This window comes from Corvus moneduloides, chromosome 9 (assembly GCF_009650955.1).
Source record: "Corvus moneduloides isolate bCorMon1 chromosome 9, bCorMon1.pri, whole genome shotgun sequence".
In the NCBI taxonomy this organism is placed as follows: Eukaryota; Metazoa; Chordata; class Aves; order Passeriformes; family Corvidae; genus Corvus; species Corvus moneduloides.
Window position 1 is genome coordinate 31,733,495 of NC_045484.1, and position 23,404 is coordinate 31,756,898.

At 49.4% G+C, this 23,404-nt stretch overlaps 1 protein-coding gene across 6 annotated transcripts in view; it reads right to left on the reverse strand.

Annotated features, from left to right (window-relative positions):
* The window catches only part of LRRC7 (leucine rich repeat containing 7), a 103,822-nt gene that overhangs the window by 58,618 nt on the left and 21,800 nt on the right, over window positions 1-23,404 (reverse strand). The window contains exon 2 of one of the 6 annotated variants that reach the window (XM_032117672.1): window positions 402-604. In XM_032117672.1, the coding sequence (XP_031973563.1) occupies window positions 402-604 (203 nt within the window). Of the gene's footprint in view, window positions 1-401; window positions 2,514-23,404 lie in introns of those variants that run through there. The other 5 variants (XM_032117677.1, XM_032117671.1, XM_032117674.1 and 2 more) reach the window with 5 other exon arrangements.

The window sequence follows — 23,404 nt, forward strand, 5'->3', positions numbered from 1 at the left end:
GGGCTCATCCTGAAGGAGAGCACAGCACTGGCATTCCCAGCAATATCCCACAGCGATAAAGGGCTCATCCTGAAGGAGAGCTTGCTTTGGAACGCAGGGACAGAGAGGCTCCAAAGGCAGTGGTGACTCCTGATCAAGGCATGGATACCACAGGAGTTTCCGGGGCCAGAACCCTTTCTCTTGAAGAGTTGTTTTTCCCACTTTCCGGCTCCAGCAGCTGCCCCATTCCTGTGCTGTGAAGAAGGAGCAGGAGTCCCTACTCCTCCCAGTCCAGCACCAATTCCAAGGAATAACCCTGGAGCCCAAAGCTCTCCCCAGGAGCTCCGGTCAGGAGCAATCCCTATCCCAGAGCCGGGCACACATTCCAGGCCATGGCTTTGCCCTCACATCCCATGGATTACCTTGGGAAGCTCCTCAATCTGGTTGGCATCGAGGTAAAGCTCCTCCAGGGTCCGCTCGAAGCTGAAAACCTCCTTTGGCACCTGCTGCAGGCCACAGTGGGAATAATCCAGCACGGAGACGATCTCCTCCTCCCCACGGAAACACCGGCACGGCACCAGGCGGCCGATGATTTTCCTTTTGGTTGTCATCTCCAAGCAGCATACTGAGGGAAAAAGGGAGGAAAAGCAGGACTGTGACACCAGCAGCATTCGGGGGAATGTTCCTGGGAATTATTCTCCGGATTGAGGTTCATTAAAACCAGTTTTCCTGAGGGATATCCGGAGTCTGCACTGCGCAGTTCTTGCGGTGCCTTTCTGGAATGAAAAGGTGGGATTTGCCAGTGGAATGACCAAACTTCAATCCTGCAGCTGTTCCCCACTCTGGGACAGAAGGGAACACGCCAAGCCCAGCCACAAGCACGTGTTTATGGGAAAATGAGCTGTGGGGAGCCACAAAACCCAAACCCATCCATGGAAGCCCCGAGCCAAGGCTGGTCCCCAGCCCAGCGGGAAGCGAGCCCCGGCCTGGGCTCAGGTGGGGTCACCTGGGTCGGATTCCCTTGGGAAAGGGGCATTATCCCTGAATCCCCCACAGCAGCAGGGCTCCAGCAGCTTCCACAGGCTCCCGAAGCAGCTGAGGAAAGCAGGAATGGAATCCTTGGCTGCTGTGCAATCCCAAACCATTCCTGCTCCTCCCGTGCCACCGCGCTCTGCTGGAAACCCTGAGAAGGGGTTTAGCAAAATCCATTCCTTTTTCTGCACTGAAATACTCACCCAGGAAGTTCTCCCAAACTTCTCCCACCCTCGATCCCAGGGCTGCAGACCCTTCCTCACCCCCAGTGCGTGTGAGCACCCCTAACTCAGTGAGTAACCCTACACAGAGCCCTACTCCTCGTCACTGCAACAAAACCACTTCAGGATGGAGAGAACACTCCAAAAGCAGATTTGGAACACGTCAAGCAGTCCCTAAAGCCATCCTGGAGTTATTTAAACATTATGGATACATCAGGCTGTCCTGAAATGTATTTACCACAAAGACAAGGAGGGCCCAAGCCTCAACTCCCATTTTCCAAACCACTTCAGTGTTTTGAGTTATATTTAGGGGAAAAAAAAGCACTAAATCAGTCCAAAAAAAGCAAAATAAGGTTTTTGCAGGAAGCACCAGTATGGAATGGAAGGATCTGGGCTACAGTCGAAAAGAGTAGAATTTCATGCCCTGTGGGCTTGTGGTAATTAAACCTTTTATTAATTTCAGCGTTATTAATTTCTACCCTGGACTAATTCCAGTTTTGGTAATTACACTTTCCTTCCCTACATTTTGTTCTCTCCTGATGTTCAGGGATCCTTTTCTTCGTGCTGGTGGCTGCTCATGGAAAAGGATCAGTCCAGGAGCCACCCCCTGGATGAGCTGAGTGCGGGACACAGCAGCTCGATCCATTCCTTAATCCTGCAAGGGATTTCTCTCCCACCCCTCCTGGAAACACCAGAGCCTGGTGCTTTTCCCCGTTTAACTCTGGGGAAAATGGTAATTCCCCACAGCTGAGTCCTGGAGGTCATTGCCCCACATCCCACGTTAAATAGGAAGATCAGACCCTCCAAAAGAGCTGGAAAATCAGATTATTTCTTGAATAAAGGCAGATAAATGAGGAGAGCAGCAGAAATAGAACCTGCTCCTTTTCAGCTCCAGCGAGCAGCTCATTAGCAGTACCTGGAGTTCATTGTCATATAAAGAAAATCCTTCATCTGAGGAAAACGGGAGCTCCATGGAAATCAATTACAGTAAAATACAATCCCTTCCCAATTAATGGATCTTTTGTGCAGGAAAACACGAATCCCTGTTTAGCAGGAGTCACAGGAGAAGTCATTTCCCTCACCTGCTGGAAAGACAGAGAAAACTGCTGCATGTTCACCCAGCTGATTTAAGGGTGGGATGAAACAGCTCAGCAAATTCCAGCATTCCAAGGATCTTGGAACAAGACAGAACAATTCCTTTTCTTCATCTCAAAAGCTTTATCCCCTGCAATGGGCCTGCACACGAGGAGATGCACCCAGAGGGCAGGGATAGGTGGGATACTGGGAAGGAATTCCAGGCTGGGAGGGTGGGGAGGGGCTGGAATAGAATTCCCAGAGCAGCTGTGGCTGCCCCTGGATCCCTGGCAGTGCCCAAGGCCAGGCTGGAGCAGCCCAGGGCAGTGGGAGGTGTCCTGGCCATGGCAGGGGTGGGATGGGATGAGCTTTGTGGTCCCTTCCAACCCAACCATTCCAGAATTCTGGGATCTCCTGAAGAGTCAAGCAGGGGGTGTAGAAGAGAGGTGGTGACAATGCTGCTGCAAAAGGTCCAGAAGTTGCCTCTGTGTAACTGGCAGCATAAATCAATTTCTAATTTGGTGTTCTGCAGGATACATTCATGATGGATTTAATTTTTCTCCTAAACAAGTTTTCCATGGAACACTCCACGGAAGCGTTGGTGTCTCGGGGAGCTGCTGCAGTGCCACGGTGAATAACCAGAGTCCAAATTCAACCCAGCAGGGTCTGGGATGTCAGGGCCCAGCCTGAGCTGTCTGACTGGGCAGCAAACCCCAAATCCCTCCCACTCTTCCAATCCCATTCAGAAAACTCCAAGAAATCCCAGCTGCAGGGATCTGGCAGAGCCAGAAAGTTACAGAGAAATCCTGAACATCGAGAACTTGGAAGTGTGAATGGGAGCATGGCAGGGCTGGAATGAGCAGTAAAGCGCTGCCAGAGGGTTCAGAAAACAGGGATTATTTCCAGAGCAGCAGGGAATTCTCTCCAGTGCCTCCTTTGTCACACACCTCACACAAGGGACGGCTTCTCTGCTCCTGTTTTCTTTCTCTTACTAGCAGCACAATCAACACCATTAACATGGAATTTCTTCCCAGTGTCCCACCTCAATCTCCAATAAAGAATCCAGTCTGAACCTCCCCTTCTTTAAAGCACATCCCTCTGTTCTCCAAATCCCATAAAACGTGTTTGGGAAGCAGGAGCCCTTTCTGGAGCATTCACCAGGATTCCTGGGAGGTGTTCCAGGGTAGCTGCTCCTCCCTCTGACTTAGGGAAGGTGCTGGGAGTTTCCCAATTTGCTCCAATACTCCGGAATTTGGATTTTCTCTGCCAAAAGAGATTTGATAACCAGAACTACACATAAGGAAAGGAACAAAGCTGAGTTTAAGGTTGGAATTAAAAGGCAGACAATCCTCGAATTTCCTTCAGCCCAAAGCCTCTCCCCCATGGATATTCTCCTGGCACTGGACAGACATCCACTTTTATTTCCTTTCTTCCCTTTAATTAATTCTATGGGCTGCCTGGCTGATTTCCACAGTGTCCAGTTCCAGTCTGGGTCACTGCAATAATTAGGGAACTTCAAAGCTCTCGGAGTCATCTTCATTTGCAGCACCCCACTGCAATTAGAAACACAACCCTGTCAATAATTCAGAGCTTTGAAGGAGGAGGAAGATTCTCTCTGCATTTACAACCACGTGGAACCTTTCCACAGCTTCGCCACCTCCTCACCCAGCTTCTTGTTTTTAATTTGCTGCTCACCTTTCCGTGAGCTGCAGCTTTGTGGGCACCAGCTTTGCACGAAACTGGGAGTTTTTAGCACTTTGTTTCTTTGCTCTGTGAGCTGTGCAGCTCTCACCACCTCTACCTTGTATTCTTTATCCCAAACTTTTGTCTCCAGCCATAATCTCGTGCTTGTGACACAGGAACTGTGCTTATGTAAGCTCTTACATCAGTCCTTGCTGCTGCTTTGCATTTCCTCCCCATTTTCCCGTTCAGAAAAGGCCTCTGATGAGGGGTAATCTGCTTATTCTCCGCCTGGAAAGCAGCACTGCCCTTCCTGAAAAATCTGCTTGAATCCCCATAAGATATCCAGGTGGGAAGGAGCATTCCAAGCCTGGATCCTGCCCCTCTGCCCTGCCCAGGTGAGACCCCACCTGCAGAGCTGCCCCAGCCCTGGGGCATGGGAAGGACCTGGAGCTGCTGGAGAGAGTCCAGAGGAGGCACCAGGATGGTCACAGAGGTGGAGCAAGGGGGACAGGACACAGGGAATGGCTTCCCACTGCCAGAGGGCAGGGCTGGATGGGATCTTGGGAAGGAATTGTTCCCTGGCAGGGTGGGCAGGCCCTGGCACAGGGTGCCCAGAGCAGCTGGGGCTGCCCCTGGATCCCTGGCAGTGCCCAAGGCCAGGCTGGACATTGGGGCTGGGAGCAGCCTGGGACAGTGGGAGGTGTCCCTGCCCATGGCTGGGGTGGAATCTTCAATGTCCCAAAAAAACATCGCAGTGGATCGGTTGCAGGTTGGACTCAATGACCTTGGAAGGCTTTTCCAGCCTCACTAATCCTGGGATTCTCCACTGGAAGTCACTCTATTTGATTGAAGTTACACTTTTCCACACCCTGTTCAGAAGCAAGCAGCACTTTCTCCCAAACCTCCCCCCAGAGCTGGGTGAGGGAGGTGGGAATGTCGCTGTTCCTAACTGGAAACACAAAATTAGGGATTTATCCAGGTTGTATAATTGGTAATAGTCTTCATTAATCTCCCTGAAAAGATTAAGAAACTCTGGCTCTGAAGTCACAACAACAGAATTATTAGGGAGCTTCCAAAGGGGAATTGGTCTCATCAAAGAGAGGGGTGTGAAATATTATCTGAATTGTTTTCCTGCACAGAAATTCCCAGATAAGCAGCATATCTCCCCCAGAAACGCCATTTAATGCAGATAATTGAATTCTCTTCATTATGTCCCCATTACAATGGTCTGTGCTCAGGTTCCCATTCAGATTTGGCTAATCCTAAAGTAAAATAACCAAGCATGAAGAATCAGATTTCAGCCTTTGTCTCCCGGGAATATTAATGAGGGAAAGTTTCCCTGGCTTTGCTACAAGTCCCGGGAGGTCCCTTGGGACCTCAACACCTTGAGATGTGGGAAAGGTGCAGAGAAGGGTAAAGTAAAATTGAAGAATTATTTCCACAGAGTATCAGTTTTGAATGCCCAGAGCTCATCCCTTTGGGATATAAAGGCAAATCTTTATCTTTCCTGGTAAGATATTCATTGATTCCAAAGGTTACTGTTGGCCTCGCCTTGGAACTCCTCAAGGAGCTTTCCTGAGTAAGGGTTTTTTGGATAATCCGAGGTGATGATGACTCCAGTTGCAAGGACATTTTAGTGACAGCAAAAGCAGTGCTTGGGGTTGGTTTGATGATTAAAAATCTGTGTCCTGTTCTCCCCATGGACAATTTCTGCATGACCTTAAGGAAAACCCCCGATTCTTTTTATAGAAGCGACAGAATTCCAGCAATTTGTTGCACATTAGTGACACATGTTCAAAATTAATCATTATGCTCTTAATTGCTAGAAATTCCAATCACTTTGACAGCTCACCCTGCAGACATTTCAGCAGGAGAGAATCCCAGCAAACAAGAGACATTTCTTTGGGAAGTGTGCTGTCTGGAAATCAGGGAATTTACATTTCTGCTTGGATCTTCGATGTCTCGCAGCTTTTATTTGAAGTAATCCTTTAGTTTAAGAGATTATCTGCTGTGAAATTTGGGATGAAATGGGCTTTATTTGCTGCTTTATGGAGCGGTGGCTGGAAGTGCTCTCCAAAGGAAGAGCAGAGAAAATCATTTACCTGCTAAGGGCACCACGGAAACAAAGTGGGATTCGAGGAGGAACAACAGAACTTCCACTAAGTCTGGGTCTCTTCCTCACAGGATCCTACAGAATCCCCAATTACTTTCCAGTGGTTTCCATCACAATCCAGCTGCATTATTGCTGACACGATAATCAGCTCAGCAGGATTGCAGCAGCAGAAGCAGGGGCATTCCGCTGAGCTGGCAGGGTGGCAGTGCCAGGGAGGGGAACGGGAGCCACAAACTGCAGCCAGGACAGGAAGTTTTAATTGAGAGCCACAACTGTGACTCACAATGAGAGCTGATCCTCTGGCACAGATGTGGAATCACAGAACCCTGGAATTGTACGGTTGGAAAAGATCTTTTAGATCAGCGAGTTCAGCCGTCACCCAGCAGCCCTGGCCGTGTCCCCAAGTGCCACATCCACACATTCCTCGAGCACCTCCAGGGATGGGCACTCCAAACCTCCCTGGGCAGCCCCTGCCAAGGCCTGAGCACCCTTTCCATGGGGAAATTCCTGCTGATGTCCACCCTGAGCCTCCCCAGCCCAGCCTGAGGCCGTTCCCTCTCCTCCTGTCCCTGTTCCCTGCCAGCAGAGCCCGACCCCCCCGGCTGCTCCCTCCTGTCAGGGACTTGTGCAGAGCCACAAGGTCCCCCCTGAGCCTCCTTTGCTCCAGCCTGAGCCCCTTCCCAGCTCCCTCAGGAATTCTCCTGGGGCTCCAGCCCCTTCCCAGCTCCCTCAGGAATTCTCCTGGGGCTCCAGCCCCTTCCCAGCTCCCTCAGCCTCTCCTGGGGCTCCAGCCCCTTCCCAGCTCCATTCCCTGCCCTGGACACACTCCAGCCCCTCGGGGTCTCTCTTCTCCTGAGGGATGAGGGACCTCTCCCTTCCTCCCTGTCCCTGCTGCCTCTCTCCCATGGGATGGGACATCCACACTGGAGCAGGTATTACTGCAGTTCCAAACAGGAGATTAAGCTCATTTCTGTATTCCCCAAACCTCTGGAATACCCAGAACAAACTGCCTGGAAAATGTGTCGCTCTCTCCCTGGGGGAAATGTTCCCATCCTGTCACAGAACCTTTTCCTTTCTGAACAGAACAGGGATTTTTGAACCATTAAAAATTCCAGTTCTGATCCCATGCCAGCTTTTCTGCCAAGCTCCACCACTCCAACTGCACCTTGAGAGAGTTTCTATCCCACAAGGTCCCCATTCCTACAGATATTCCCACTATTTCCCAGCTGTCATTTACCTTCTTTAACCTTCTCTGCTCTTCCAGTTATTCCCCAGCAATAATTCTCACCTGGGCCATCCTCTCCTTCCTTCCCCATCCCACTGCTCCTTGATTCCCTCCCTCCACGCATCCCATTCCAAGCACAGCTCCCACTCTGGACCCCTCCCCTGGCTCACACCCTCTTCCCTCAGCTCCCCAAACTCCACATCTGGGTTTAAAGTTCTGCACCACCACAGTTATTCCCAATAATCAGGCTGCCTTTCTGCCCTGTGGGATTATCCTTTCTTTGCCATGGAATTACCCTCTCTTCTAGGAATTCCTACGGAAACATTCCATTGCCCTGCACAAGCAGGGGATTTCGTTCTTCCCATTGTTCACTCCCAACTCAAAACTTTTCCCTGCTCACTCCACTCCTTATATTTTGACAAAAAGCATAAAACCTTTTACTGTCCACCAGTTCCTTCTTGTCCTGTTATTCCACCCCTCTCCTGGCTGTGGATGCAGTGCTGGAAGCTGCCCCCATGGCTGTTTATAAATGGGATTATGGGAATGCCAAAGTCTGTGGCTGTACAGGGAATGTCAGCACCAGGGAAATCTCAAGGGCAGAATTCCCACAAGCAGCTGTGGAAAATTGGTTCCTTGAACATGAGCAAATGATTTTACATTAAGCCCGACATTTATCCCCATAAACACCTCATTATCCAGGAATTCCTGAGCCTGTCTCCTCTGTATTTCAGTGGATAGCATGGAATCCTGGAATGGGAGGGACCTCAAAGCCCATCCAGTGCCACCCCAGCCATGGGCAGCGACACCTTCCATGATTCCAGGCTGCTCCAAACCCCGTCCAGCCTGGCCTTGGACACTGCCAGGGATCCAGGGGCAGCCTCAGGTTGCCCAGACAATGTTCTTTCAAAAAAGGAAAGAACTGGCAAGTGGTTCCCTGAAACTGGATTTCACTTCCCTAAGGAAATCTGTGGCACGTCCTCACTTCCTTCCCGTATCCCGGTTTTTAACACTCCGATGCCTCCCGCTCTTTCGTGGTTCAAACAAGTTTTGCCCCGGTCAGTTCCCCCATCGAAGGGAGATGAATTCAGAACTCAGAGCTCAGAGCTCAGCACAGCCTCTCTGGCTGAAATTCAACCCTCTCCTTGTTCTGAGGGGGGATCTGGAAACAGGAGGCTCCCAACCCTTCCCATGGCACCGTCGGAGTCACCCCCAGAGCAGCTGCCCTTGGACAAGGAAATGGGAGATTCCAGGGCAGCTCCAGGACGGCTCCTCCCTGCTCCCAGGAAATGATTGTGCCAGAAAGCCTTGGCTGGATAAATTTGGGAAAACAAAGCCCTCCCTGCTTCAAAGAACAACAAACGAGAGCTGTGCAGGGCCAGAAGCTGGAGCTGGACGATCCCTGTGGGTCTGTTCTGACTCAGGAGATCGATTCCGTGATTTTATTGCATGACACAAACCCAGCTTCCATTTCTAACAACAAAGTGAAAATAAAGCGTTGATACTGAGCACTTTGTGGCTGTAAACTCCTTATCCAAGGCCAGCTACCAGCAGCCAGTCGGTCTCCAAACTGCACACAGAGGTCACTCCGGTGTTTCAGCTGGAACACCTCCAGGGTCAGGGGTTTAAGGAGCAGGGATAATGGCAAAAATGTTCAAGGACATCATGGAAAAGCAGGAAGTCTGCTGGGATGGCTGCAGAATCCAGGATGAGCGAGGTTGGAAAAGACCTCCAGGGTCATCGAGTCCAAGCTGTGCCCGATGCCCACCTTGTCACCGAGTGCCACATCCTTGGACACCTCCAGGGATGGGTACTCCAGCCCCTTCCAGAGCCTGACCACCCTTTCCATGAGGAAATCCATCAGCAGAGGGCTCTAGAACTACACTCTCCCAAGTATCCTGCTCCATGATTAATCTGTCCCAGTTTTTTTTTAGGCAATTAACATGCTGTTCTTCTGGTACAAATGTTCTGTAAAAAAACTCTCACAGCTGAGCTGTCAAACACTGAAATTCAGTGCTTTGGAATGTCAGGTTTTTAACAAAGTCCCGGAGTTTGGAAAGTATAATCAGAACTTTAATGCCCAATTATGCAATCCTAGCAATGACTTTCTCAGGGGAATTTTATCGCTCGTGCTGTAAACTGGGAGCAGCCACCAGAACTGCACCAAATCGTTCCACTCCGGGAATAAAAGTGCTGCATTCCTAAGGGGAGGGAACAGCAGAGCTTTGGGAATTGCAGGTGTGGACAGAACAGCTCTGGAAGACTTTGGCACATCCTTTTCCTTCAGCCACAGTGATTTGCTTTGGGATTTTTTTTTACTATTTCCCTTGTTTAGCCTAAGCTTTCCAACAAAACATATGGATTTTCCTTGTCTCAGCTGGTTTAGTTTAGGCTGAGGCTCCTCCCCAGAGCAATCACAACAAGTGCTGGATGTCCAGAGCCACAGCCTGGAGCCAGATTAAAAAAACATGGACAAAACCCTTGGATAAATTTACCGTCCACCCACCTGCTGCATTCAGCCTTAGCTGGATAAAGGCACCGAGAGCCTTTGGGCTTTTGCTTTTTTGGGAGCAACTTAAAAATAACCACCAAATTTCCATTTCCAGCCTGCTCTGGTGACTCCAGCAAAGGAGTTCAAGCCTGGCCCAAAGGCATGGAGCTCTAATCCAGAGGGAAGGGAAATAGGGAATTTCCCATCCTGGGCTGAATGAGGATTTTATGGGTATTTTCTGTGGCGGTTATCAAATACTGAACTGTTTGGACAACCACAAACCAAAGCAAAGCCAAAATCATCCAAATCATCCAAAATCATCCAAAATCATCCAAATCAAGCTGGAAGGTTCTGCCCAGATGTGCCTGGAATTTCAGCCGTAATACTCCCAGCAAAGCTTGGAATGTTGTTACAATCTCCTCCAAATCCCAGCTTACAAAGCTCAAGTTAATTCTGACAGGAATTGCCAATTTTATCATTTCCAGAGTAAAACCCTCAAACAGGTGCATTTTGTAAAGATTTAGCTCAGTTTTTTGAATGGCACCAATCTCCTGTTTCCCAGATCCTTTCCCAGAACCGAGCTGAGCAATCCCTGTTTGTCATTCCCACAGTGCAAGCACAGGAACGGAGGCTTTTCCCGGAGCTTTTCTAAATTCATCGGGACAGCCGATGCATCCATCAGTTTATTTCCATGTAAATGATCCCAGCCACCTTTCTACTGATAATGGTGAAAAAAAAAGGTGTGGATCAATGTCCCCACAGCAGCACAAGGTCCCCAGCTCCTCCTCCAGTGCTCCTCAACATTTGCCAATCGTCTCTGGCTGTTGCCAAAACACTTCCTTTATTCTTAGATGATATTATTTATATTTATTATTCTATCTAATGCTCGTTTTTGTTGAAATATCTCTCACAGATTGGTAGTTTAGCAGCTGTGAGACACTTTGTCCCTTCTCAGTCCACGTGGATTCTCTTCGGGAGACCCGGAGGAGGCAGTGGGAAGGGCTCCTGTGGGGAATGTGGATGTCACCTCCAAAAAGCAATAAAATCCAGCCAAAATACACTGAATTATGTCCATTAAAGTCCTTAGAGCTGGGTGACTCCAAGACAACCCTGAACTTTCTGATTTACTACAGGCAGTGAGCTCTTACAGCTCGGCAATGATTCTGTTAATATTTAACTAAACACATCCCTTCTTTGAGCTCTAGAATGGCAAAATAAACATTCAGTCCCTCCACGGCCTAAACCAGACAAACTCATCCTATCAGGACTTAATTTAAAAGAAAGAAAAGGATTCTCCTAAAACCAGAATTATTTCCCAGCCATGCATTGACTGGGAAGTCAGGATCCATGAGAGGAGTGTGGCTGCTCCATCCTGGGAGTGTCCAAGGCCAGGCTGGACAGGGCTTGGAGCACCCTGAGATGGTGGAAGGCGTCCCTGCCCATGGAATGGGATGGGATTTAAGGTCCCTGCAACCCAAAGCATTCCAGGATTCCGGGATTGAGCTGTAGGTGCTGCAGGGATTTCAATCCCCAGAATTCCCACCTCCCAGCCTCTGACAGTTTTCCAGTGTTGTCATGCAAGGGAGGCACTTGCAGAAAACTCTTCTGCAGGAGCCACTGCAAAAACCAGGAAAAAGTATCCAGAAGCTCTTCTCAGCTTCCCAGGCTCAGCTTTGGGGTGAGATTCACTGATTTAAAGGCAGAAAACTGCAAACTGAGAAAGAAAATAAAAAAAGGATCTCACTGTGCTCAGTGTCAGCTGCCTGTGGGAAAAAAAATCCAGGGATCGGAAAATGAGGACAGGGATCAGAGAAAGAGGGAGAAAAGATCAGGGCTCTGGCCATTGCTTGAGTGGAGGGAAAATAAAGAGAATGTGGGGTGGGACATGAAAGAATCCAGAAAGGAATGAAAAAGCAGCAGCAGTCACGATGATCACAGAGAAGATGTGGGAACAGTGAGAGGTGGGATAGGGCTGGGAAAAAAGCTGGACAAAAGCTTAGAAGGGAGCATTCAGTCCATAGAACACACCGGGAAGCAGCAGAGGTGTTCAGGGACAGCTCCATTGCCTCTGGATGCAGCAGCGACCCCCAGACCTTTCCATCCCCACCCAGAGGTGATCCCAGCTCCGTGGGATCCATCTGGATCAGGACTGCCCTAAGCCCAGCCCTGCCAGTGCCGCTGAACGGCATCAGGAGCTGCACATGAACATCTGAATCTCAGCCTCGACCAGGGAAAAACATTTGGAACAGCTTGGAGTGAATCCCATTCCTCCCTCCCACCCAGGAAAACAGATGGCATCGGGAAGATGAACAACATCCTAACGCTCCGTGCGGCTGTTCCCAGGGAACAGAACCAGGGAGCACCGGAGCAGGGCACGGCAAGGGACTTTTCTGGGGAATTCTGAGGCCTCACCACGACTCCCAACCACCTCACCCCTCACCTGAGCCCCCCAACCCCAGCTCGAGGGTTCCTGATCCTGGATGCTCCTCTTGGAATGTTCTTGGAGGCCTTCACTTCTCTGGAGTCTCTGGAGCTATTAATAACTGGCCTGGATTCATCCAGAGGCTATTTATTCCTCCTTCTCCTCTGCCAGTGGGCTCATTTATAGGGATGGACTGCATGGAAGGGAGACAAGTCCAGCAGAATGTGGGAATTCAGAGGGAACCCTAAAAACTGTCACAAAGTCACCAACACCAGGGGCAGCCTTGTAGGAGCTTCCTTCTCTGGCTGTGTAAGGCATGAGCAAAGCAAATGTTCTAAAATCCCATTATTTCGATGAGAATTTGGGGGTTTAACCCTAAGGAAAAGGGCAGAACAGCAATAAAGTGAGGCTGGAAATGGTTTCTCTGTTGTCACCCCATTTGAGAGGGTGGCAGAGAGGACAGATCTCGACCCTCCCCAGTAGGGCACAGGAAAAAGCCAAGGGAACAGGCACAAGGAGCAGCGCTGGGAATTCTGACTAAAAATCAGGGAAGAAGTCTCACTTTCCAGTGGCTGATCTCAGAGCCTGAGGAAGCTGAGACCCTCTGCAGGACGAGCATCAAAGGCTGGGTTTAAAAAAGAGCTGGACCACAGCCTTTGCTCCTCCTGACTTTCCCCAAGGATCTGGGTTATCCACAGGTTCCCTTCTCCAAGTTCAGCCCACTGGAAATAGATTCAAGGCAAGGCAGAGTTCACTCTGAGCTCTCCTCTCCATCCTTTCATCACAGCGAGGTTCCTTGGAGTAAAAACATTCCACTTCTCCCAAAAGGTGCAAAAAATATCCCCATTCTTCTGCTCAGCACAAATGGAACAGAAAGACAGCAGCAACCATAGTTACAGAGTCTTTTAGAACATTAAATCTATAAAAATAGATAAAAACTGTATTTTAACCAGCTCGTTCCCTGCTCAGAAACCTGACAGCTTCCACCCTTGAACGCTTGCTTGCTTTAAACCCCATTTTTAATACTTATCTACAGCACATTCTGGAGTTCTCTCCTCACCCTCCAAATTCAAGTTTGAAACAAAGAGAGGAAAAAATAAATTCCAGCTCTGTGCATATTTTACATTTATTTCCTTCCTAGCTGTGAAATTCGGTGCTGCTGTTATGAAATTTAATCCCATTAGCCACGAAACTGGTGGTTCAGAGGCTCACAGGTTTCATCCTGCTCAACCAGCAGCTGCATTATTTTAATACTTTGGCATTCCAACTGCTGGCTATTGGCAGCTGCCAAAACCAGGCTGGAAGTGCTTTTGCTTGAAAACTTTTCAAACTGGAGAAATCTCCTGAAAAGGGGGGAATGTGTTTGGTGGAATGATGATCTCACACAGCCAGAAAAAAATGAATTCAGTAAAATTCAAATAACATTCAAAATGAGACAGAATGTTTCACTGAGATGATTTCTGATCCAAGCCATTTCCAGCACATTTCTTCTGGTTTAATCCTCTCCAACCGTGGATTAGTCCCACATTCAGGCAGAGATCAACAATAACATTCCACAGGTCCTTTCCCTTGATCATCTCCTGGCTCTATTGACCCCATCCAGGTCTAAATGTCCTGTGTATCCCAGGAATGACCCCAAGGAAGCTCCTCAGAGCTGGCATTGGCACTAATTCAAATATTCCAAAATCTTTGGCCTTTTCCTACAAACCAGACATTTCTGCTCATCCCCTTTCCTCAATCCTTAATTTATTCCACAAAAAACAATGGGAAAGTTTGCAGCTGTGCCAGCAGATAAATTGGAGACAGGCTCCGTGCTTCCCTGACTCCATCCTGACGTTCAGACCCTCAGCACCCAGACAAGTGCTCCCTGCTGGGCCTGCCCTGTGCTCCTGGAACCCTCTGAGATCTCCCTCAAATCCCGCAACCCCATCCCAAAGGCTCCGTGACCCCATTCCAAGCACCACCCAAGGGGCTGCTGGGGACAGGATATCCCAGGAACACCCTGCTGGGTTTGTTCCCAGTAGGAAGAACGCTCAGCAGGTCCCTCTCGGACCCCTTCAGCTCTCTGGAAGGTGTGAACAGAACTTCCTGAATTATTTACACCGGACAAGCTGGCAATTTACTGGGAGTACAGAGGAGCGGAAAGGATTTGGGAAGAGACAACAGGAAAACAATTCCACAGCCACGTGCAGGAATTACTCTGTGCCAGTTGTGTGTGTGTGAGGATGGAGGGAAATATTCCAGGGGAAAGTGGGCAACAGACCCTGGAAAATGGAATGCCAGCCGAGTTCCTCACCCACAGTGTTTTAAGCCACGTTTATCCCCATGGAAAGAAGCCTTGTGCCTGGGAGTCAAAGGAACTTGAGAGCTCTCCTGGAATCATGGAATGGTTTGGGATGGAAGGGATGTTAAAGTCATCCAGTGCCACCCCTGCCAGGGGCAGGGACACCTCCCACTGTCCCAGGCTGCTCCAAGCCCCAATGTCCAGCCTGGCCTTCAGCACCCCCTCAGCTCCACAGAGCAGAGCTGGGATGGAATTTCATCCATGGAAGCTCTTGGTGTTGGGATTAGAGCTGCCAATACTGGGCCAGGACTATTAAATTTTAATTTCTGATGAGTTGCACTGAGTCAAAGATACAAATAAACACTCACTGAAAGAGAGAGAAGCTGCAGTCTGGCAGTGCCTGGGATGAGCTGGGAGCTGCTGAACCAGGGCTGCGAGGTGCGTGAGCATCCACCGCGAACAGACGGAATTCTGAGGGAAGGATTTCACTTTGTCACTTCCCATGAGAGCAAAAAAGCGATTCTTTAGATGACAAAGAACCTGTCTTCTGCATTTAGAAGATGATTATAGGAGATGTCAGTCTGGCAGAGAAAGAAGTTCCTCCTGCTTTAGAACAAGTTTTTTCCTTGACATTTTCCTGAGTTAATTTTTTGCTTTTAGGGAATTTTTCTTCAGAGGAGCCATCAGTTTACAGACACAAAGCCAAAACCTGGCAGCTCTGCAAGGGCTGCAGGGAAGCACAAGGATATTCTTAAGGCTGGGTTGGACAGGGTTTGGAGTGGAAGGTGTCCCTGCCCACAGTAGGGGTGGAGCTGGATGGGCTCTGAGGCCCCTTCCATCCCAAGCCATTCCATGATTCCACGATTCTCCTGGGGCTCCCTTGTGTTTTCACAAAGGGCACCCAATCATTTTCCTGGTCGATGCCCATGGGCAGCAGCCTGACTGGATCCCACTGATTTCTTGCCTTGGGACACAAGGAGTTGCTCCAATGCTTTCCAAGGGATGTTGATGCACCTATAAAACAGTCTGGCCTGGCTTTTAATCCTAGAAAAACCACGGCAGCCTGGCACAATCCATGACTTCATGAGCCTGGGATCTTATCAGAGATCAGGGGGAGGCAAACAGAATATTCCCTCCTTCTCCTCCAGTTCTGAAATATTCCAACACAAAATCCCAACCAGCCCAACTCCTTTTGCCTTTTCCAAGTGGGAATGTCAGGCTCTGCTGTGACTAAAGATGAGTCACACCCAAAATCCCAGCCCTGAGCACTCCAGTGAAGTCAGGGCTGGGGTTTGGCATGGAAACGTTTCCTTGCAGGAGCACACAAGCGTATCCTTGGAAAAGCCTACTTCCATATTAATGTGGAACAGCCAAACACCAGCATTCCAAATCATCTCCCCCTCGTACTTAGCCAGGTTTAATTGGTTTGCTCTCCTCATTTGTGTAATTAGTAGCTCCCAACTTTTCCATGTGCCACAGGAGGTGAGGCCTCTGGGGAGCTGGGCCCAGTTCCAGGCTCCCAGTACAACGCAGACCTGGAATGAACCCAGGAAGGGCCAACACTGGCACCACACAGATGGAATTCCACCTGAACCCAGGAAAACACTCCTTTAGTGTGGCTCTAATGGAGCTCTGGCACAAGTTATCCCAAGGAGACTGTGGAGACTCCACGCATGGAGAAATCCACACCCAGCTGGGCACAGGCCTGGCCAACCTGCTGCAGGTGACCGCTCCCGGTGATCGCAGGAGGTCCGGCCAACCTCAACTGCTTTGGAATTCTACGACTCTGTGATTTTTGGTGTCTTTAAAAGTTGTTCTAGGTGAATTTCCTACATATTCCATGGGAATTTCCAACAGTTTATGTAAATTTCCGACGTTTTGTGTGAATTTCCCAGACGTTCCAGGTGAATTTCCAACCTCACGGGATGCAGACTCCCTGTCATCCGTAAAGGCACAGATGTGAGAAGTCCCACAAACCCAGAGTCTCTCCCAGGGGAAAGAAGAAAAGGATCAATCCAAAGCCCCCCATCCCAGCCGGCTCCAGTTTGGGTCCCAGGCAACTGGTCATTCCCTAGGAAGGGAAAAAGGGAAGTAAAACTTCCCATAACCTACTCTGAGCTAACACCCCACCACCGAGACCTGCTGTACTTCACATTAAACAGTGCTGTGGATGTATCTGCGCTCCCCAAACACAAAAACAAGCCCAAATTAAGTGCTAATTAGTCCCTCAGACGCCAGTAAGTGTCACGAAAGTCACCACACAGAACATTCCAGCCATCCCTGCTCAAACCTTTCTTGTTTAAATGCTTTCAAGGCTTTGTTTGAGGCCGCAAAACCCAGAGCTGCTGCTTCAAACTGGAATGTCAGCATTTAGAGAGCAGTATCAGAACAGAGCCTTTGTCTAGGCCTGGGTTTGGATGATTTCCTGTTGTTTCAGTTGTAAGGGAGCCCAGCACGATGTGTCTGAGCCTTCCAAGCCATACTCAGTGAACTAATTAGAGGAGCAGATGTTTTCAACACCCATGTGTGAGACTGCGGTAACATTTCTACACTAATGAAAACAGCTCTTCCTCCCTTTTACTCCCAAGGTATCCCGTATTTTCTGATTCCAACTGTCAAGATGTTTCACTAGAACAAAACAGGAGGAATTCTGACCAGAAAAAGATGCAGCAATTTGTGCTGTTTAGGAATGAAACTAAATAAAGACAATATTTTGATTTTGAGATCAATGCCATCCATATGTCCCGTCAAATAATCTCAGATGTTATTGGGACCTTCTAGTGACAAGTAATGGGCTAATTAGAGCAAAAATCGACCTATTTCACAGACAAAGAAATGAAACTCGGTTCTGACACTTCCCAGTGACAGATCTTCATTTCAGAATTTGCTGTCCAACCTCAAATTTTGACAAGTTCGGGAATTTTTGAGGTGGTGTGCGTGCAATTCCACTGCCTTTAAAACAGACTGGGAGATGCTGCTCAGGAAATCCCAAGTCCTGCAGATTCTGAGACAGTAAAGGTGGGGTTCATTAGGCCACTTCCCTATGCTGGAAATGCTTTTATTCCTGAATTTTGTGTCTGTTGATCGAAAGGCAAAGAGCTGAAATGGTGGAACACTTTCCAGAAACAGGGATGAGCATTTCTAAGCAGCCCTGGCTGCTTTGGCAGTCTTTAACACCTGCACATCAACTTCTGGGATGACAAACCCTCCTTGTCTCCACAATATCAATGAAGGAGAATGAAGGATTTGGAAGCCAAAGCAGGATCTTCCTTGAGAGGTGGAGCCATGGAATGGAGCCCAGCAGAGCAGGAGGTGAGGTCCTCTGCTTTTCCTGCAGAGAGGCAGGGATGGATGGGATTTTGGGAAGGAATTGTTCCCTGTGAGGGTGGGCAGGCCCTGGCACAGGGTGCCCAGAGCAGCTGGGGCTGCCCCTGGATCCCTGGCAGTGCCCAAGGCCAGGCTGGACACTGGGGCTTGGAGCAGCCTGGGACAGTGGGAGGTGTCCCTTCCAGTGGAATGGGATGGGTTTAAGGTCCTGTTGAACCCAAGCCACTCAGTGATTAGGAAAACAGAAAATCTTGCTCAACAAAGTTCAAAAAAGCTCCAAAACCCCATCAGGTTTTGACTGATACAACCCCCCCAGCACACTGATTTTATTTCCAAGGAAAAAAGTTCCTTCCCAGCACGGCTCTGGAAAGGTTGTTCCCACACTGGTACCTGCTGCTGACTGATCGTTCTGTCCCTTCCTAACTGGCTCCGGAACAAACAAACTCATCTGCTCCCTTCCCAAATGCCACAATAACAACCCCAGAACAAACCCGTGACAGATGCAGATCCTGCTCATTGTTTGCTTGCATTTGAATTAACTGCAATTCAACCTTTTCCAGCAGATTTACAGCCCAATAAACAAGACAAAAGCTTCCTTTTGGAGATGGAAACCCTTCAATGGACGGCAAGGTTTCCTTAACAATCCCGAGCTGATCCCGGCCACGTGCGACCTTGGAGACCCCGGGATTTCCCTCTCATCCCCAGAGCTGCCTCGGGACAAATGAGCTATTAAATGATAATTGTTGGGTGGTCAGACCCTGCAAGTCCGCAGTCATTTACTCCGGCAGCTCTGCTCTGACATAACCCAGAGTGACATTTGTTTCCAAGTGAATGGGGAAGTCTGGAAAGCGCTTGGAATTCAGCACTCTCCAGGCGCTGCTTTCAACACCGAGGGCTGCGCTGCCAGGGAATTCATTCCGACGACTCCCGAAGGTTTCCTCCTTTTTCTTGGGCATGAAAACCCAGTGAGCGCTGCTGAGCACCCTCCAGGATCACAAAGGCATCCGTGTGCCTCGACTGAACGGCTCTGAATACCAGGATAGAACAATTCCTTAGGGAAAAAGCGGAGTGTCTCCCGGACACCATTCCCAGAGCTCCCATTTCTAGGTAGTGACCGATGGGATGCACAAAGGGCTTTCATGGAGCGGGTTAAAAGAGGAATACATTTTAATTAAGTACAGTTGAAAAGGGCCCAATTTAAAGCAACTAGGTCAGCACCTGCTTTGAAAGGGCTGCTCTGAATGAAGTCACTGCAGCAGTGCTGGAGCTGGGAGCTTTTCATTTGCACTTTCCACCCTGAGCACAGGCCCAGCCTGAGCAGTTCCCTTGAAAATGCAGGAAGCAAAGGAAAAGGACCTAAAATGGGCAAAAAAAAGGGCTACACTGTGGCTTCAAAGATGGGAGCTTTGTGCTGTCCCTGAGCCAACCCAGTCACGCCCTTTAGGAAAGGCTGATAATAAATAAGAATTTATTTGCCATCAGGTGAGTTCTGCTGTCTCAACACCACGAACACAACAGGGACTTCTTACAGCAAATATTTCATGGAATCACATCCCACAATCCCACATGGGTTTGGGTTGGGAGGGACCTCAAAGCCCACCCAGTGCCACCCCTGCCACGGGCAGGGACACCTCCCACTGTCCCAGGCTGCTCCCAGCCCCAATGTCCAGCCTGGCCTTGGGCACTGCCAGGGATCCAGGGGCAGCCCCAGCTGCTCTGGGCACCCTGTGCCAGGGCCTGCCCACCCTCCCAGGGAACAATTCCTGCCCAGTCTCCCATCCAGCCCTGCCCTCTGGCAGTGGGAAGCCATTGCCCCTTCTCCATCCGAAGCCAAAAGACAAATTTTATTGATTTCCTTTTAGTGCTGATACAGAATCACAGCAATCAAAACCCTGCCACCCCTAAATTTGCCAATGCCACAAACTAGAGTGCAAGAAAATGCCAGAGGGAGAGGGGGAAGGAGTCAGTGTGGAACTTATGAGAAGTTCCCCAGTAATTTATTTTTAGGAACTCTCTCTCTACTCTCCATCACAAATTAATATCAGCACCGGCACAATGTCAGAGAAATGCCAAGCACCAGCCCCCATCCCTTCCCTCCGACTGGGAGCAGGTAGGAAAGGCAGATCAGGGAGCTCAGGACAGAAGAAGCAGATTTCCTTTGCCTCAGGTCCATCCTGCTGGGAACAGAGCTGATTCCCAGTGCTCTGACCCAGCTCCTATCCAATGTGCCCATCCCTGCCCTGCTCCCGGAGCCAGCCGGGAAATCTGGTCCATGCCACAGCACATCACAGTGTCCCTGGGAGGGTGACAGCCCCGGGAGCTCCTGCCACAGCCCAGCACCTCCACATGTCCTTGGATCCCCTCCGAGGTCCCCCGGAGCACCCACGGGAAGGGAGGGGAGAGGAGGAGCCCTCCCGGCCACTGCAGCTCCAACACTTTTCCTCCAGCAGCTGACAGGGAATGTCCCAAGTTTTACACATTAAAACCAAGGGAAGAAACAGGCAGTGCCCCTCAGCTGGAAATAAAACAGGCCAGGACTTAAAAAAATCACTGGATTGGCTTCAGCATGAACAGAAAGCCCAAAGCTGGGCTTGGAGAAACAACTGGAAGCCCCTAAAATCTCCCAGCCATGGAGGTTTTAAGTGAGAACATTATTTTGCCCAAAATACAATTTGCCATGCAAACATTTCCCTGCAAGAGTTTTGGTTCCCAGGTGGGAGGTGTCAAAGTTGCCAATCAGCTCCAGAAAATCCATTTGAACCTTTCTAGGACAGAACACCGAAACCCCTCCTCATGCAAATGTTCTGTATCCTCCACCAGCCTCTGAATTCAGCATCTGCACCAGATGGCACTGAAATGTCTCCACTGAGCACTTCTGGGTCAGTTTGGAAGGAATTGTGCAGCCTTTGCTCCAACCCAAAAGAAAGGAAGAAAGAAAGAACCCCCAGAATTTCCCTTGGAACTGAAATTCCAGTTGGCTCAGCTGTAGTTTCCAGGCAACCAAATCTCTCCTCCAAGGAGGATGTTCAGGCTGTGCCTTCTGCACCTTCCCCAGAGAAAGGCAGAGGAACCGCGAGAGGAAAAGCGGGGATATGGGGATGACACAGTGCCACAAACAGCGGGGACAACTGTGACCCTGAAAATGCAGATGGATCGGAGAGAAAAAGGGCGAAATCTCCCCGAACGGGGCTCGCTGAACAACGGCTCCTGTTCACTTGTTGTCCTCGCATGATTTAACCTCAGCACTTGGCAGCTGCACGAGCCAGGCAGCACCAGTCACCCCAGTCAGACACGACCCAGGACAAGGAGAGGGCTCAGAGGAGGCACAGAGAAAGCACACGGCAGCAATGGTTTTATTCAGGCTCGGAGAAGAAAGCCAGCAAGGAAAGCAACGCTATCTAAAAGCCCTGTCTGCATTATCCCCCAGAACACTGGGGCTTTGTGCAGCACCCCCGGGGCAAAAGTGCTCTCAGAAAGGCTTTTAAGTTATATTTATAGGGCCAGGGCCAGGAATATTTGAAAGCATTTGAAAATCAGCCCGGGAGCACAGGGCTGGGCTCCCGGGCCCCGCTCACACTGAGAGGGGTGAGCGCACACTTTGTGCTCCTCGGTGTCCCACAAAACGGCTTCCAAAGGGGTGGGGAAGGGCTGGGAAATGGAGCACTTCAGAGGTAAGGAGTGCCCGAAATAAGCTGCCCTCCCCACCTCGGTTTTACCCGTTTCCATGAGCACAGTGTGGCCCGGGCTCTCACGATCGGTTTGGTGGGAGGCAAGAGCGCTCTGAACATCAAGGTGAGCGAGGAATAAAGTCCCCCGAGGATACAAAAGATCCGTGCATCACACAGCCCAAGACTTCTCCCCCATCCGTGTGGAAAGAGGAACAATTGAATTCAGAATTATTCACTGCCACATCTCCCTGTTCTGCAGCAAATCCCAGAACGTTCAAAGCTCCTCTAACAACACCTAAAAACAAGAAGGGATTTCTCCTTGGTCCTCGGCTGGAAAAACTCCAAACTTCAAAAAGAAAAACCAAAAAAAAAAAGCCCCAACACAAATCAACAACAAACCAAATTATCCAGAACCAAGCCTGGGAAAAAAAAAATATCAATCAAGTGCTTCATGCAGCCAATTTAGAAACAATTAAAAGTGTGTGGATATCCTGGAAATTATTGAGCCTGCTTAATTATGGATGTTGCTGCTGTTGTGGCTGTAAAGCAGCGAGGAACAGATGCAGCAGCAGGAATTCAGCCTCACACGAGTAACCCCCAGTTCTGGGGGAACAGCAGAGCAGTTCCACCCTTTCCTGAAGTTTTTATGAGGAAAGGGATAAAACAAGCAAACAGCACAATCAATTTGTCCACTAAAGGTGGGATAAATGATTGAGGAGCTCTTGCTGCAGGTAGCAGCTGGATTGAAACATAAAATCCTGAGTTCTGGCTACTCTTGGCTATAAATATCCCTGAACATGGTCTAAGGAATATTTATTCCCTCTTTTTTTATCCCTCTTCCCCAGCACCTCGTTAATCCATAAGGACTTCACTGATTTCCGCTTGAAAACGTATTAAGGCCACAGTTACTGAGGTGCAATCCACCCTCTGGATACCCCCAGTGCCTGCTCGGAGAACATAATTCCAGTGGCATCCTGAGGAAAGGTTTTCTCCTCCTCAGAACACCAAACACCTGCAGGCACATCCAGCCTGAAAACATGGAACGTCATCCTCAAATTCCTACATGGAACATGGATTTTCTTGGAGAAGACATTACAAAGGACCAAAGGCAAAACATTTCCTTTCCTTTTTGAATTCCTAATCCTGACTGGCAGCTTTTTGGGATAAGCACAGGGCAGGGATCACTTCCCAGCGATGCCAAGGCTGTGGCTGCACATTCCTGGTGATTCCCAGAGCACTTAGGGAACCTTTTCTGCTGCAGAAGCATGGATGGAGTGAGAAGCACAGATGGGATTCGCTGGAGAGCACCAGGAATTGCAGCAGATCTCTAAATGTGGCAGGGTCCCGTTCTTTCGTAACCAAGGATTCCTTACATAACTCATTACTAATAATAGGGAATCGCTTTTTTTCCCACTTTTTGGATGTCTTACTCACACTCTGCAAATTGTTTCTCCCCCAGAGCTGTAGTGCAGGGAGAAATCCAAGGACAGCCTGGTGCCTTGGGGCCCATGGATGGATCCAGCACGGAACAGCCTGACCCAAAAACCTCGGGATAAAATCACCTTTTGGGATGAACCTGCATGGAACGAACAGCAGCAAGGAAAGGGATATTCCTGACTAAATTCCCATCCTGAGCCCTAAGGACCTGCCAGGACCTCACACCTACACGGTGAAGGGCCACTCCACGTTATCCTAAGTATCCATAAAACTGCCTAAACAGTCCCTGGATTTGCATTTCTGGCCCAGAAACTGCAGCTCCCCAGTCCCAGGTGAGGATGTGACTGCCACACATCCCCTCTGGAATATTCCCATTCCTTCCTGCTGCACGGTTTTGCTCTCAGCAGTGCCCTTTTCCTTTTCCCCATCCTGCCTCCTGTTCTTTGGGACA